The sequence below is a fragment of the Lithobates pipiens genome, unplaced genomic scaffold (genome assembly GCF_037356315.1).
Source record: "Lithobates pipiens isolate NorthernLeopardFrog02 unplaced genomic scaffold, aLitPip1_a1.2 Scaffold_8, whole genome shotgun sequence".
Taxonomy (NCBI): domain Eukaryota; kingdom Metazoa; phylum Chordata; class Amphibia; order Anura; family Ranidae; genus Lithobates; species Lithobates pipiens.
This window is the reverse complement of record NW_027507903.1, coordinates 5,918,845-5,935,824: the sequence shown is the minus strand read 5'-3', so window position 1 is coordinate 5,935,824 and position 16,980 is coordinate 5,918,845. Positions and strand designations below refer to the sequence as shown.

General features: G+C 48.0%; 1 protein-coding gene across 1 annotated transcript in view; it reads right to left on the bottom strand.

Annotated features, from left to right (window-relative positions):
• Positions 1 to 931: 931 nt before the first annotated feature.
• Positions 932 to 16,980, bottom strand: part of CLN6 (CLN6 transmembrane ER protein) — a 51,535-nt gene continuing 35,486 nt past the window's right edge. Inside the window, exons 6-7 of the mRNA XM_077472853.1 lie at positions 5,849 to 5,971; positions 932 to 1,917 (exon numbers count right to left, since the gene is read on the bottom strand). Coding sequence (XP_077328979.1) covers positions 1,647 to 1,917; positions 5,849 to 5,971 — 394 coding nt within the window. The 3' untranslated portion in view covers positions 932 to 1,646. The remainder of the gene's footprint in view (positions 1,918 to 5,848; positions 5,972 to 16,980) is intronic.

Genomic DNA, 16,980 nt, shown 5'->3' with positions numbered 1-16,980 from the left:
GGGGGGGGGACTCGGTGCGCGGATGGGTCGGGGGGGGGACTCGGTGCGCGGATGGGTCGGGGGGGGGACTCGGTGCGCGGATGGGTCGGGGGGGGGACTCGGTGCGCGGATGGGTCGGGGGGGGGACTCGGTGCGCGGATGGGTCGGGGGGGGGACTCGGTGCGCGGATGGGTCGGGGGGGGGGACTCGGTGCGCGGATGGGTCGGGGGGGGGGGACTCGGTGCGCGGATGGGTCGGGGGGGGGGACTCGGTGCGCGGATGGGTCGGGGGGGGGACTCGGTGCGCGGATGGGTCGGGGGGGGGGGGGACTCGGTGCGCGGATGGGTCGGGGGGGGGGGACTCGGTGCGCGGATGGGTCGGGGGGGGGGGGACTCGGTGCGCGGATGGGTCGGGGGGGGGGGGGGGACTCGGTGCGCGGATGGGTCGGGGGGGGGGGGGGACTCGGTGCGCGGATGGGTCGGGGGGGGGGGGGGACTCGGTGCGCGGATGGGTCGGGGGGGGGGGGGACTCGGTGCGCGGATGGGTCGGGGGGGGGGGGACTCGGTGCGCGGATGGGTCGGGGGGGGGGGGGACTCGGTGCGCGGATGGGTCGGGGGGGGGGACTCGGTGCGCGGATGGGTCGGGGGGGGGGGACTCGGTGCGCGGATGGGTCGGGGGGGGGGGGGACTCGGTGCGCGGATGGGTCGGGGGGGGGGGGGACTCGGTGCGCGGATGGGTCGGGGGGGGACTCGGTGCGCGGATGGGTCGGGGGGGGACTCGGTGCGCGGATGGGTCGGGGGGGGGACTCGGTGCGCGGATGGGTCGGGGGGGGACTCGGTGCGCGGATGGGTCGGGGGGGGGGACTCGGTGCGCGGATGGGTCGGGGGGGGGGACTCGGTGCGCGGATGGGTCGGGGGGGGGGACTCGGTGCGCGGATGGGTCGGGGGGGGGACTCGGTGCGCGGATGGGTCGGGGGGGGACTCGGTGCGCGGATGGGTCTGTGCGTGGTCGAGGTCGGGGCTCTGAAGGGTTGAGGCCGGGGCTCTGAGCAGGGCACAATACACCAAACTCATTAAGCCTGGTCTTTATGGACCTGATTTTGTGCAAAGGGCACAGTCATGTTATAACAGAAAAGGGTCTTCTCCAAACTGTCCCTACAAGGTTTGAAGTGTACAACTGTCTAAAATGTGCTTGTATGGTGTAGCACTAAACGTACCCTTCTAGAAACACCTGAAATCAATAATTTGGAGGGAAGTCCACATTCTTTTGCCCATATAGTGCCACACAGGTGAGAGATGTCCCTGTCACAGAGATAAAATGTTTTCTTCAACTCTACACCAACACCCCAGCATCTGAGTCAGTTTTGTGTATAATTAACCCCTAAGTCAAAAATGTAAAATTCCTTTCTGCAAAATTCCTATTGTAATGGTCTAAAAAAAAAAGTACCACTTCTGATTGAAGCAGTTAAAAAAAAATATTAAAATAGACTTAATTGCTAAATTAAAAAAAATAAAAATAAATCACTCTACTATAGTTTGAAGAAAGGAAGAAGGGTTTCCTATACTTCACCCCTTCTACTGGGGGTGACACAAGACCGACTAAGAGATGTCTACATTGAGGTCCACTCTTTAGGAGCTTACAGAGCAATAACCAGACCCCGGCCACTGTCAGTGCAGGCTGTTGATGTGCAATGTATAGAAGGCCCAGGGCTCTGGAATATAGATAACCCCGGGGTATTTCTTGCGCAATATCTTATCATTCCACAGCCACACGATCCAAATTGCGATGAGGACCAAAGTAGCCGAAAAGGAGAGCAGCAAGAAGAGGCCGTTACTGTCCAGGCGGAAGCCCTTACGCTTCTGGTGTAGGATGAGGGCCAGCATTGCAAAGAAGGTGAAGATGAAGATGATGAAGATCTGGCCCTCGGTCACCAGGTACCTGCAAGACAAAAACAAGCGAAAAGACTGCTGAGTAAAACATAGCAGAATATATACAGTAATACACTACGTGGCCAAAAGTGGACATCTCAGCAAAAGCGTGGAGCGTGGACAACTCAGCAAAAGCGTGGAGCGTGGACAACTCAGCAAAAGCGTGGAGCGTGGACAACTCAGCAAAAGCGTGGAGCGTGGACAACTCAGCAAAAGCGTGGAGCGTGGACAACTCAGCAAAAGCGTGGAGCGTGGACAACTCAGCAAAAGCGTGAGCGTGGACAACTCAGCAAAAGCGTGAGCGTGGACAACTCAGCAAAAGCGTGAGCGTGGACAACTCAGCAAAAGCGTGAGCGTGGACAACTCAGCAAAAGCGTGAGCGTGGACAACTCAGCAAAAGCGTGAGCGTGGACAACTCAGCAAAAGCATGAGGACACCCCTCAAAATGATGGAGTTCAGGTGCTTCCAGTGAAGGGTACTGTTCATGCTTCAGCATATGGAAACATTATAGGCTTCATTCACACGGGTGTAGCAATCTGTATGCCCGTGTGAAGGAGAATGCTCTGCAGGCAGCCTGATACATTCAATAACAGGCAGCTACAGTTGCACAGACCTTCATGTGCATCCTGGAGCGTACATCCATGCGGATTTAACCACTTAAGGATCGGGCCTATTTTTCAGACTTAGGCCGCGTACACACGGGCGGATTGTCTGTCCAACTTAGTCCGCTGAACCGTGTTTCAGCGGACAATCCGCTCGTGTGTGGGCTTCAGCGGACTTTTTCAGCGGACAATCTGACGAACAAAGTCTTACGGAATTTCCGTAAGACAGTCCGTTCAAACTTGGTTTTGTCCGTCCAAACTTGGTTTCAGCGGACAGTCCGCTCGTGTGTAGGCAAGTTGGACGGACTAAGTATGGCGCATGCTCAGAAAGGATTTACATGGCCGAAGGTTGCATTGCAGTGTATTGGACGTCGTTTTTCTAGTCCCGTCGTACGTGCTGTAGACTTCATCGCGCACGCTTTCAGCGGACTGTCTGCTCATCGTGTGTGGTCAAGTCCGTTCATTCAAATTTTGAACGGACTGTCTGTCGGATTGTCTGACGAACTTAGTTGGGCAGACAATCCGCCCGTGTGTACGCGGCCTTAGTGTTTACAAGTTGATATATATATATATATATATATATTTCAGACTTGGTGTTTACAAGTTGACATTTTTTTTTTTTTGCTAGAACATTACTTAGAACCCACAAACATTATATATATATATATATATATATATATATAATTTTTTTTCAGACACCCTAGAGACTAAAATGGTCGGCCGTTGCAATACTTTGTCACACCGTATTTGCGTAGCGGTCTTACAAGCACAATTTTTTTTAAGGAAAAATACACATTTTTGTCTTAAAAAGATGAGACAGCAGTAAAAGTTAGCCCGTTTTTTTTTTTTTTAATATTGTGAAAGATAAATGTGACGCCGAGTAAATTGATACCCAACATGTCACGCTTCAAAGTTGCGTCCGCTTGTGGAATGGCGACAAACTTTTACCCTTAAAAATCTCCATAGGCGACGTTTAAACATTTCTATAGGTTACCAATTTTAATCTACTAGAATTATTGCTCTTGCTTTAACGATCGCGGCGATACCTCACATGTGTGATTTCATAACCATTTTCAAATGCGGACGCGACTTAAGTATGCGTTTGCTTCTGCCTGTCGAGTTCAGTGGGAGGGATCACTTTACTTTATTTTATTTATAAAACCACGGCAGGTGTGTAAAAGGGTTCAAGTCTTGAATTGTATGTAAATAAAAGGACTGGCACCATTACTTCTCCCTGGAAATATTTCTGCAGAGCGGTTCCCAGCTAACAGGTATTACTGCTGATTCATCAGATTTGGCGGCCCATCAGAATGTGTAACAGAAGGGACGTTCCGTCGCCGGCATCTTGCTACACCCTGCACTCATCCACAGTAAGGATGCACTGAGAAGGGGGAAAGTGGACATCTTGTTATGCCGCGTACACACGATCAAACAATCCCGCCGTGTGTAGGCTCCGGCGGACTTGGAAAGTATTCTTGCACTCTAATCTGTCTGCCGGACTCGCATTTCGGCGGACAATCCAGCCGTGTGTGTGCCAGTCCGCCGTACTTTTGAAATGAACGGACTTTTCCCGCCCGGAGAAAAGTCCGCTCATTTTGAGCGCGTCTCCAGGTAGCCGGGGCCAGCGAAGGAGGCGTCGCTGGCCCCGTCACCTGGTATGGATTTAAAGGGGAACCCCTACGCCGAAAAATCTGCCCCCCTAGGTCCACATTAGACCCTTATCAGAGCACGCTACCCGGCCGGCCAGGAAAGGGGGTGGGGACGAGCGAGCCCCCCTCATGAGCCATACCAGGCTGCGTGCCCTCAACAGAGGATGCTGGGACTGTGACATCATAATGGGCGGGGACATCATCCGGTGATGTCCCTATATAAGTCGCCGCGCACCGCGTCCCTGCCATTGTGAGCAGAGGCAGCGACGAGGCAACATCTGAAGAGAAGAACAGAAGATGGCGACAGAAGACCGGGCCACTGCCTGTAAAAGAGCTAGAAGAAGGCGCGGTGGCCCGGCATGAAGAACCAAAGAGGGGGACAAGACCCCCGAAGTCGGAAGAAGAGGGCGGCGGCGAAGAAGAAAGCCGGGCTCCTCCGCTAGCAAAAGAGCTAGCAGAAGATAGCGGAGGAGTCCGGCGAGAAGACCCCGAAGACGGACAGAAGACACCCGGAGCTGTGTAATAAACTATTTTAACCCTTGTGTGTTGTGTTTTTTTTTTTTACTTTTTTTCACAGGTGAATGGGTACATTGTACCCCATACTCCTTCACATAGGGTGGGGGGCCCCCTTATTAAAGGGGGCTTCCGGATTCCGATAAGCCCCCCTCCCGCAGACCCCGACAACCAACGGTCAGGGTTGTCGGGAAGAGGCCCTTGTCCTCATCAACATGGGGACAATGAGCTTTGGGGTGGGGGGGGGGGCGCGCACCCCCCCCTTTTCCAAGGCACCCCCCATGTTGAGGGCACGCGGCCTGGTACGGCTCAGGAGGGGGAGGGCGCTCGCTTGTCCCCACCCCCTTTCCTGGCTGGCCGGGTAGCGTGCTCGGATAAGGGTCTAATGTGGACCTAGGGGGGGACCCCCACGCAGATTTTTCGGCGTAGGGGTTCCCCCTTTAAGTCCATACCAGGTGACGGGGACAGAGACGCCTCCTTCGCTGGCCCCAGCTACCTGGAGACGCGCTCAAAATGAGCGGACTTTCCTCCGCGTGTGTGGGCGAGTCCGTTCATTTCAAAAGTACGGCGGATAGTCCGGCGGACTTAGTACGCCGTATTAGTCCGCTGAAAAAGTGCCGTGTGTGGGCAAGTAGCTCGTTCGGAAAGTCCGACGGGAAGTCCGCCAGACTAAGTCCACCAGATAGTCTGCTACGTGTGTACGTGGCATTGCACTCACCGGATTTTTTATTCTACAATAAAGTGAGTTTATATAGTGAAATAAAGTACTTAGAACTCTGTCTGGTTACATGTTAAATTTTAATAGCAGCGGCAACCTTGCTCATCTCACAGGTTTGCTAATCTGACAGAAGTTCACTGCTTTTAAAATTCAATATAGCTTACCAGTCAGACGGCGTTCTAAGTATTGTATTTCACTATAGAAGCTAACTTTACTCTTATAAATAAATATAAAATGCAAAACGCCGGTGGGTGTAACAAGATGTCCACTTGCCCCCTTCTCAGTGTATTCTTATTACGGAGGAGTGCAGGGTGTAGCAAGATGGCGGCAACAAAACATTCCACATTCCGACGGGTTGCCAAATCTAATGAAACACCGGCTCTCCAGGACACAGATACAAGGAGTGTAGACTGTATACATTCCAGCATACGTTACATGCAAAGAGTCCACCACACCTACCAGTAATACAGACTACTGGGGCCCAGCAAAGACCAGGCTGACAGCGGCATTCTGCTTTCACCTCTCACTGTTGTGAAACACCCGGAGAAATAGATGAACAGGATCAGGAAAAATGGAATGTACCTAGAATGAAGAAAACACAGATGGTTAAGTGATGAAAACATAATAGTTATCAAGTGTGTTAAAGCAATTGTAAAAAGGTTAAACAAAAAAAATAAAAAATAAACACACAAGCAGTACTTACCTGAGCGGCCCCAAACCTCCCCTTCTCGGGTCCCCCGCTGTTGCTCATGGCTCGTCCTCCCTGTCCAGTGTCCCCCACGGGAAGCCGCTTCCCATGGGGGTACTTGTACGTGCTGGCTCACAAGCCCCACTGCTGCATCTATTGACAAAGACAGCGAGGGGCTCTGCCCCATGCCCCGCTCCCTCATCACTGGCTTTGATTGACAGCAGCGGAAGTCAATGGCTCTCGATGCCCCAGCAAAGCCAGCGAGACCCGGAAATGAGGGGAGGAAAGAGCTGCAGACATGCATGGCGTTGGATTGAATGAAGGGCTCGTGTAAGTGTGTGTGTGTGGGGGGGGGGGGGCTGGGGTGGTGCCTAAACATTTTTTTTTACCTTAATGCAAGGTATGCATTAAGGTAAAAAATGTTTAGGCTTTAGTAACACTTTAAGTTATTGAGATATCTTCCTTTTACACGATCGGTCTGCCTGTCTGTTTTTCCAGGTGGGTCCGATCGGGCCACCCATTGACACTCGCCTGCCAACCGATCTGTCAAGATCCGTTTAAAACAGACATACCACAATATATTCACCATCTGTCCAGCAGATCGGATGAAAATGGACAAGCGGTCCTGTTTTCATCCGATCTCCCCCATAGAGGAGAGCGGGGCTCTGATAGGTCTGTCTCAGCACAGCAAGCGGAGACGGATCTGTCATCCACCTGGTCAGTGGGGATTAGCGGATCGATTCCCCCCCTCCCCCCCGAGCTAGCGGCGTGCATCAAAACAGATCCACTTCGTGTGAAAGGGGCTTGAAGGCTTCCTTCACATGAGTGTATTTAAGCGTACGCACGTGCGAGGGAAGCGTTTGCTCTAACGGGGATGCACAGGTGTTCCATACATCCTTGTCTTGTCCACCGATTTGAGGTTAGAAACCATGCTGGACTGATTTAAAAACAGTTACTGATAGTTATTAGGTGGTTCCACGGGTAAGTAGTGGTGCTCCCTTTGGAGGTTTGAGCTGCTACCTTACCAGTACGACGGAGCCGTCGCATCAGTAGAAAAGGTACTTGAATGAGAAAGGAGGAGCGCCCGGTGTCCCTGGAATAATGCAACTCTTGGTGGACAAATACAATTGCTTATTGCAAGTGTAAAAATGTACAGACGGAGCCAATGGGTTTCAAGGGAATTGCCTCCCCCTTCTTCAGGGCTGTTGTACGCCATGGTAGAATGCCAGCTTACGTGATGCAGAGGCAAAAGGGTAAGGCTTCTGTTGGAGATTTATGTTATGGTATAGTTGACATATGTGTATTTTAGGTTAGTAATATGGGTGAGTAAGGCTCTCCCTCGAGATTCTGTATCTGAAAGCTGGTTAATATGTTGCTCGGAGTGTGTGCTGGTGAATGGTGAGTGAATGGACACCCTCTTGCCTGTATTGCATCCTGTCGTGAAGATAACAGAAAGGAGAAGACACAGAATGGTGACATGGAAGCTGTCACTGAAGAATGATGACGGGGTGTCACCCAGTGGGCAAATCAGCACATGTGTGGAAGCACAACCCATTAATACCCTTATGGACTGTTCCATAGGAGGTGTTGGAAAACCTAACACGTTAAGACAGTTATGAACTGTTCCATAGGAGCCGTGTCTGAAGATGTGTGGTATGCGCCCTTTAGGTGCAAAGTGGATAATGTTGAAAGACAACATGGTCTAATGTCATTTTGGAGTTTCTACATATCCGTTTCCTATTCCCAAAGATAGGCCATGCTGATACTTGCAGTTCCTTGGCTTTAAAGGGTAAAGGTTTGAGTTTCTTTCTGGTTAATACAATCAAGCATTTGCTTTCCCAGGGGGCAGTCTGGAATGTCTTTTCTCAGCTCTTGGCTCTGGACCATCTGTTGCTATAATGCAAACTTGAACGGGACCATAGCTGACAAGATGATTGATGAATGTCCTGCTACAGAAGATCAAAAGATCAAAGACATTGAAGATTGACCTAGGATACAGAGACATGATACTTGGACAATGCTGTCCCTAGAGGCCAATACAGCAGGATGGACAGTAATATAGCCTTTTGCCTATGCCTCACACAATCTGGCATTTGCCACCACAGAAAATTCCGGTACTACGCGGAGTCCACCCATCTCTGGTAGTGCATGACAACAGCCCTGAAGAAGGGGGAGGCAATTCAAAAGGTTTTAGCTTGATCTGTACTTTTTGACATTTGCGAAAAACAATTGTATTCTCCCACCAAGAGCTGCATTATTGCGGACAACGGACACTCATTCCTTTCATTTTAGGAATTCATCTTTCTACAGGCAGTCCCACTCATGTCAACTGGGACTCCATGGCTGCTCCCAATCTGACATCCGTGCAGGCGTGGAGGCATTTCGCGAACATACACTGTCTGTGCTTTGGGACGCACACCAGCATCCACACTGCTGTCTAACTGGGAGCAGTGGCTGTGTCCGTACAGCTAATGCATCCCAGTTGTCATGAGTGGGACTGCCTGTGGGCAAACACGACCCCAACATTGGGACTATTGACATTTATATAGCGATCAGAGCTATAAAATGTGCCGATTACTGTATAAATGTCACTGGCAGGGAAGGGATTAAAGGGTTAAATGTGTTCCCCCGGGAGGTGTTTCCCAACTGAAGGGGAGTGTACTGAGGAGGAGGAGGAGAGAGATCGCTGTTCCTAATCACTAGGTTCTCTCTCTACTCCCCTGACAGAACGGGGATCTGTCTGTTTACATTGACAGAACGGGGATCTGTCTGTTTACATTGACAGAACGGGGATCTGTCTGTTTACATTGACAGAACGGGATCTGTCTGTTTTACATTGACAGAACGGGGATCTGTCTGTTTACATTGACAGAACGGGGATCTGTCTGTTTACATTGACAGAACGGGATCTGTCTGTTTACATTGACAGAACTGGGATCTGTCTGTTTACATTGACAGAACGGGGATCTGTCTGTTTACATTGACAGAACGGGGATCTGTCTGTTTACATTGACAGAACGGGGATCTGTCTGTTTACATTGACAGAACGGGGATCTGTCTGTTTACATTGACAGAACGGGGATCTGTCTGTTTACATTGACAGATCCCCGCTCTGCCTCTCTCACTACCTGCCTGGTGTTTGCAGATTCTCTGTGCCTGCGTGGGTTTCCTCCGGGTACTCCGGTTTCCTCCCACACTCCAAGGGCATGCTGGGAGGTTAAGTGGCTCCTGTCTAAATGTGCATGTATGAATGCGAGTTAGGGACCTTTGATTGTAAGCAGAAGGTCGGGACCGATGTGAATGTACAATATATGTAAAGAGCTGCGTAAATTGATGGCACTGTATAGTACCTGTAATAAAATAAATAAAACTTCAGGGAAAAAAACTAGCTCTGGTGCACGGAAAAGTCCAACAGGCCCCGATAAATCATTGTTTGCCAAATCAGCATCAAGTGCTTGTTGTGTTGAGTAACTGATTTCAAGCGTTTTTCGAAAGCCTTCTTGGTTGTTTTGAGGGCAATGAGGTCATTGGTGGGTAACGCTCTCAGAAAAGCGTGGATTGGGATTTCCTTTTAGCATTTTCATTCGCAATGCTTTGACAAATGCATCGCATCGAGACTTTTTTTTTTTTTACATGTAACAAAAGGTAGAGCTGCACAATTCTGGGCAAAATGAGTATCACAATTTTTTTGCTTAGAATAAAAAGATCACGATTCTCGCAACGTAAAACTCGAATTCATTAAAGTGAGTAATTAAAAAAAAAAATTGCATTTGAAAGGCCACTGCGCAAATACAGTGTGACATAAAATATTGCAACAACCACCATTTTATTCTCTAGCGTGTCTACTAAATATATAATATGTTTTGGGGTTCCAAGTAATTTTCTAGCAAAAAAAAAAAAATGATTTTAACTTGAAACCAATGAGTGTCAGAAAAAGGTTTAGTGTTTAAGTGGTTAAACTTTTTTCATTTACACAGGGAAGTCTATTCCAGTGACAAATTGTTACGATGGGTTTACTTCCTCTTTCATTCCCTGCAAAGGTAAAGCATAATGGACTACTATGCATCACATAGAGGTCCATTATGTGTCACTTACCTGACACAGGAGCCAGCAAAGTCACCGCTGTCCCCTGTAGTCCGGCGCATCCATCTTCTCGGTGGGGTCTCGCAGCTCCGCCACTGTCATTTGGCGAATCCGCGATGATGTCACTCCCGCGCATGTGCACGGGAGCCGACACACGCGGCATCTCCGTCGTTGAAGATGCCGCATCCCAGTTGTCATGAGTGGGACTGCCTCTGGGCAAACACGACCCCCACATTGGGACTATTGGCCCTTTTTCCAGCGATCAGAGCTATAAAATGTGCTTATTACTGTATAAATGTAACTGGCAGGGAAGGGATTAACACTATGGGGGCGATTAAAGGGTTAAATGTGTTCCCCCGGGAGGTGCCTGTCTTCGGGCAAATATCTCCTAAACCTTATAGATTTAGGAGATATTTCTTGGACCTACAGGTAAGCCTTAATCTAGGCTTACCTGTAGGTCAAAGTGTGTGTAAGGGTTTACAACCACTTTAAGTTCAAATGATAAAGAATGTTTTGAATTCTTGGCAGACTGCCCCGTTTTTCTCTTCCTTTCTTTTTGAGGGCTGTGGCTCCAGAAGAGCAGAGAAAATTCTATGCATAGAAAGAATTGTGAAACACTTTAGTCAAGATCCATAAAGATGCTTGGCCATTAATTGTGCAGCTCTAAAAAAATAAAAATAAAAAATAAGTAAAAAATGTTAAGAAAATAAGGGCACCCTTACAAAACTAAAATACTGACTTAATCTGCAGCAAAGTTTTGCAAGCGTTGCAGCACATTCCCTTCCGCTAAAACTTTTCATGTCAGCGCATGCTTGGACATTTTTGCTTAAAAAAAACAAAACAAAAAGCACAAAAAAAATAAATAAAAAAAACACAATCAAACAGCGGTATTCATTTACAAGACGGGAGGGAACTTCAATATAGCCCCATACACACACATGGGCTGAATACAAGCCGATTCAACATAAACCGACTGACATTCGGCCCATGTGTAAGGCACTTAAAGTGGGGTACCCCCTAAAAAAGAAAAAAAAAAAAAAAAAGAGAAAAGTCAGTAGCTACAAATACTGCAGCTGCTGACTTTTAATAATCGGACACTTACCTGTCACAGGGTCCAGTGATGCGGGGGAACGAAGCCCCCTCCCCTCGCTCCCCGCGCCGTTATTCGTACTGTGCGCATGCGGCGCAGGGCGCTGCGATAAGCCGTGCAGTCACCTGGGACACGTGACAGGTCCCAGGTGACTGTGCGGCGCGAGGGGAAGTGATGTCACCAGCCCGGGCAAGGAAGAAGGCAGACTACGAGGGACCCCCTAGCAACAGGTATTTAGAGGTGAGTAAAAAAAAAAAAAAAAAATAAAATTGGAAAATTTTTTTTAAGAATTAAAAAAAAAAAAAAAATAAAAAATGTATTTTTTGGTGGCAACACCACTTTAACCACTTGACCACTGGGCACTTAAACACCCTTAATAACCAGACCAATTTTCAGCTTTCGGTGCTCTCACATTTTGAATGACAATTACTCAGTCATGCAACACTGGACCTATATGAAATTTTTGTCCTTTTTTTCACACAAATGGAGCTTTCTTTTGGTGGTATTTAATCACCGCTGGGTTTTTTATTTTTTGTGCGATAAAAGAAAAAATTCTGAAAATTCTGTAAAAAAATGAATTTTTCTTCATTTCTGTTATAAAATTTAGCAGATTAGTAATTTTTTCTTCATAAATTTTGGCCAAAATTTATACCACTACATATCTTTGGTAAAAATAAGTACAAATTGGTGGATATTATTTGGTCTTTGTGAAAGTTATAGAGTCCACAAGCTATGGTGCCAATATCTGAAAATTGATCACACCTGAAGTACTGACGGCCTATTTCAATTCTTGAGACCCTAACATGCCAGAAAAGTACAAATACCCCCCAAATGACCCCTTTTTGGAAAGAAGACATTCCAAGGTATTTAGTAAGAGGCATGATGAGTTTTTTGAAGTTGTCATTTTTTCCCACAATTCTTTGCAAAATCAAGATTTTTTTTACTTTTTTTTTTTTTTTTTTTTCACAAAATTGTCATATTATCAGTTTATTTCTCACACAGCATATGCATACCACAAATTACACCCCAAAACACATTCTGCTATTACTCCCGAGTATGGCGATACCACATGTGTGAGACTTTTACACAGTGCAGCCACATACAGAGGCCCAACATGCAGGGAGCGCCATCAGGCGTTCTGGAGCACCCAGGACAATTCTGACATTTCTCTCCTACATGTAAAAATCATAATTTATTTGCTAGAAAATTACATCGAATCCCAAAACATTATATATGTTTTTTTAGCAAACACCCTGGAGAATACAATGGTGGTCGTTGCAACTTTTTATCTCACACGGTATTTGCGCAGCAATTTTTCGAATGCTTTTTTTTGAAAAAAAAACTGTTTTGTGCTTAAAAAAAAAAAAAAAAAACACAGTAAAGTTAGCCCAATTTTTGCATAATGTGAAAGATGAAGTTACTCCGAGTAAATTGATACCTAACATGTCACTCTTCAAAATTGCACAGGCTCGTGGAATGGCGCCAAACGTCGCTACTTAAAAATCCCCATAGGCGATGATTTAATTTTTTTTTTACTGGTTATATGTTTTGAGTTACAGAGGAGGTCTAGGGCTAGAATTATTGCTCTCGCTCTAACGTACGCAGCGATACCTCACATGTGTGGTTTGAACACCGTTTTCATATGTGGGCGGGACTTACGTATGCATTCGCTTCTGCATGCGAGCACATGGGGACAGGGGCGCTTTAAAAAAAAAATAAAAATTTTTATTGTTCATTTTACTTTATTTATTTTAGTTTGACATTTTTTTTCCCCAAAAATAAATTTTTTGATCACTTTTATTCCTATTACAAGGAATGTAAACATCCCTTGTAATAGGAATATGGCATGACAGGTCCTCTTTACAGTGAGATGTGGGGTCAATAAGACCCCGCATCTCACCTCTAAGCTGGGAAGCCTGAAAAAAAAAAAAAAAAAAAAAAAAAAAAAGGATTCTGGATTTGATAGTATTGGCGAGTCGGTAGAAGCACCGGAGGGCGGCGGGAGGGGGGGGGGGGGGGGTGTCTATGGCTGGGTATTGCAGGGTATCACCGACTATGGCTGGGTATGGCTGGGTATATCAGGGTATGGCTGGGTATATCAGAGTATGGCGTTGCAGAGCATTGCAGGATATTGGAGGGTGTTGCAGAGCATTGCAGAGTGTTGCACGGTATTGGCGGGTGTTGCAGAGTGTTGCAGGGTATTGGCGGGTGTTGCAGAGCATTGCAGAGTGTTGCAGGGTATTGGTGGGTGTTGCAGAGCATTGCAGAGTGTTGCAGGGCATTGCAGAGTGTTGCAGGGCATTGCAGAGTGTTGCAGGGCATTGGCGGGTGTTGCAGAGCGTTGCAGAGCATTGCAGGATATTGGAGGGTGTTGCAGAGCATTGCAGAGTGTTGCACGGTATTGGCGGGTGTTGCAGAGCATTGCAGAGTGTTGCAGGGTATTGGCGGGTGTTGCAGAGCATTGCAGAGTATTGCAGGGTATTGCAGGGTATTGCAGGGTATTGCAGGGTATTGCAGAGTAATGCAGGGTATTGCAGAGTAATGCAGGGTATTGCAGAGTAATGCAGGGTATTGCAGAGTAATGCAGAGTATTGCAGTGTAATGCAGAGTATTGCAGAGTAATGCAGGGTATTGCAGAGTAATGCAGGGTATTGCAGAGTAATGCAGGGTATTGCAGAGTAATGCAGGGTATTGCAGAGTAATGCAGAGTAATGCAGAGTAATGCAGGGTATTGCAGAGTAATGCAGGGTATTGCAGAGTAATGGCAGGGTATTGCAGAGTATTTGCAGGGAATTGAGGGGTTAATTTTCGGTGAGCAGCGATGTGGGCACTGCAGATGCAGCCCACATCGCTGCTGACACCGATCTCCTCCCCCTCCGCTGTTCCGATCGGTACAGAGAGGGGGAGGGAGGAACCGGCGTCATAACATGACACCGGTTTGTTTACAAGTGATCACTCCGTCATTTGACGGAGCGATCACGTGGTAAACGGCCGCGACGAGCGGCCGTTTACCGCGATCCGTGATGCGACCCGGCGGTCACGGACGCTCTCGAGTGCGCTCCCCAGGGGGCGCGCGAGAGCGGAATTCTGGGAAGACGTCATATGACGGCCTCCCACAGTTAAGAAACCGCCCTAAAGCCGTCATTCGGCTATAGGGCGGTTATTAAGTGGTTAATCTGACATAACCTGGCTGTTTGGCGAGGCTTCTTCTGTAGGATGAGCATGCTGGATAACTAGCAGCCGACTGGATCCCGATCAGAGCTCTCAGCCAATGGCGGAGAACGCTTATTTGAGTGCTCTGGTGATAGGGGGGGGGGGGGCGTTCCTCTGTCAGAACACAACTCAGCGCTGGAGATCGCTGCACTAGCGTTGGATCGTCAGTACAGTGGATCTGACTTCCCCCCCCCCCCCCCCCCGTTAAACTCACTGGGATGAACAAAAAAAAAAGAATTAAAAAAAAAAAAAAAAGGACTGCCATTTTGACACAACAGCAGGTAACGAGGAAAGAAAAGCCGTCGCTAACGCACAGGCGGCCATTTTGTTGGTTGGTATCGGAGTGGACTAACATAATACTCAATAATCCGCTCATAATACTGTGTACCGGACTGTTGTGTCAAAAAAAAAAAGGGCCATCGAAATCTCCAATTACCGACGGTTTACAGTATCTTGAATTGACATATATTGGAGATCTTGATGAATCGGCTATTTTGACAGAACACCAACTGTGTGTGTGTCCACAGACACAAAGACCACAGCTGTAAACGATAGCCAATGAGAAGTGAGAGCCAAGAGAGTCTCGGCTCTTATGCACATCGCTGCACTGAGATTGGGGCTCTGGTAAGAATAAGGGGGGCTGGGGGAGGGGGGGGGGGGAGGGGGGTGAACACTGAAGGTTTTTTTATCTTAATGCAGAGAATACATTAAGGTTGAAAACAAAAAAAATAAAAAACTGCTGCCTTTAGAACCAAGACAAAATTGCAGCCCGCCGTTATGCTCTATTAATATATAAAAAGTAAAATAAAGCAGATAGTAGACAAGCATTTTGATATTAACAGATGTCTGCATTAGCAGCTTCAACTCTGCATTGAAATGAATGGGTATTACTATCCAAGTGTCACAAAAATGACCTCCATTATTTTCAGAGCAACTGATAAAGCAAAACAGAGGCGAGATGTGTGGCCAATTTCTGGCCACGTGGCAGACTGCTTGACATTCCCCTTAGAACTTTTCCTTAACTCAACCATGGTTTAGGCGACTTTGAACGTGGCGTGGTTGTTGGTGGTAGACGGGCCGGTCTTAGTATTTCTGGGATTTTCACAAACAACCATCTCTCGGGATTACAGAGAATGGTGGGAAAAGAGAAAATATCCAGTGAGTGAGGAGGAAAGTTGTGAGGGAGGAAAATTGTGAGGAGGAAAATGCCTTGTTGATGTCAGGAGTATGGGGCAGGACTGGTTCCAGATGATAGAAAAGACAACAGTAACTCAAATAACCACTCGTTACACCCAAGGTATGCAGAACATCATCTCTGAACACACAACACATCGAACCTTGAAGCAGATGGGCTACAGCAGCAGAAGACCACATCGGGTGCCACTCCTGTCAGCTAAGAACAGGAAACTGAGGCTACAATGGACACAGGATCACCAACATTTGGACAATAGAAGATTGGAAAAACGTCGCCTGGTCTGATGAGTCTGGATTTCAGCTCCGACATTCAGATGGTGGGGTCAGAATTGGCTCATGGATCCATCCTGCCTTGTATCACCGGTTCAGGCTGGTGGTGGGGGGTAATGGTGTGGGGGATGGGGTATCACCGGTTCAGGCTGGTGGTGGGGGTGTAATGGTGTGGGGGATGGGGTATCACCGTTCAGGCTGGTGGTGGGGGTGTAATGGTGTGGGGGATGGGGTATCACCGGTTCAGGCTGGTGGTGGGGGTGTAATGGTGTGGGGGATGGGGTATCACCGGTTCAGGCTGGTGGTGGGGGTGTAATGGTGTGGGGGATGGGTATCACTGGTTCAGGCTGGTGGTGGGGGTGTAATGGTGTGTGGGGATGGGGTATCACCGGTTCAGGCTGGTGGTGGGGGTGTAATGGTGTGGGGATGGGGTATCACTGGTTCAGGCTGGTGGTGGGGGTGTAATGGTGTGGGGGATGGGGTATCACTGGTTCAGGCTGGTGGAGGGGGTGTAATGGTGGGGGGGATTTTTTCTTGGCACACTTTGGGCTCCTTAGTACCAATTGATCATGGTTTATACACCACGCCCTACCTGAGTATTGTTGCTGACCATCTCCATCCCTTTATGACTACAGTGTCCCATCTTCTGATGGCTCCTTCCAGCAGGATAATGCCCCATGTCACAAAGCTCCAATCATCTCACCACTGGACAATGAGGTCCCTGTCCTCCAATGGCCTCCACACTCACCACATCTCATCAATACAGATCTTTTGGGATGTGGTGGAACGGGGGATTCTCATCATGGATGTGCAGCCGACAAATCTGCAGCAACTGTGTGATGTTATCATGTCACTATGGAGCAAAATCTCTGAGGAAGGTTTCCAACACCTTGTATTTATGCCACAAGAATGAAGGAAAAAGGGGGTCCAACCCGCTACTAGCAAGGGGGACATAATAAAGTGGGCGGTGAATAAATGAATGTATGAAATATATATATATATATAGTGGAAAAATTAGATTTTTAAGGTGCAAATTAATTTGAAAAATATAAC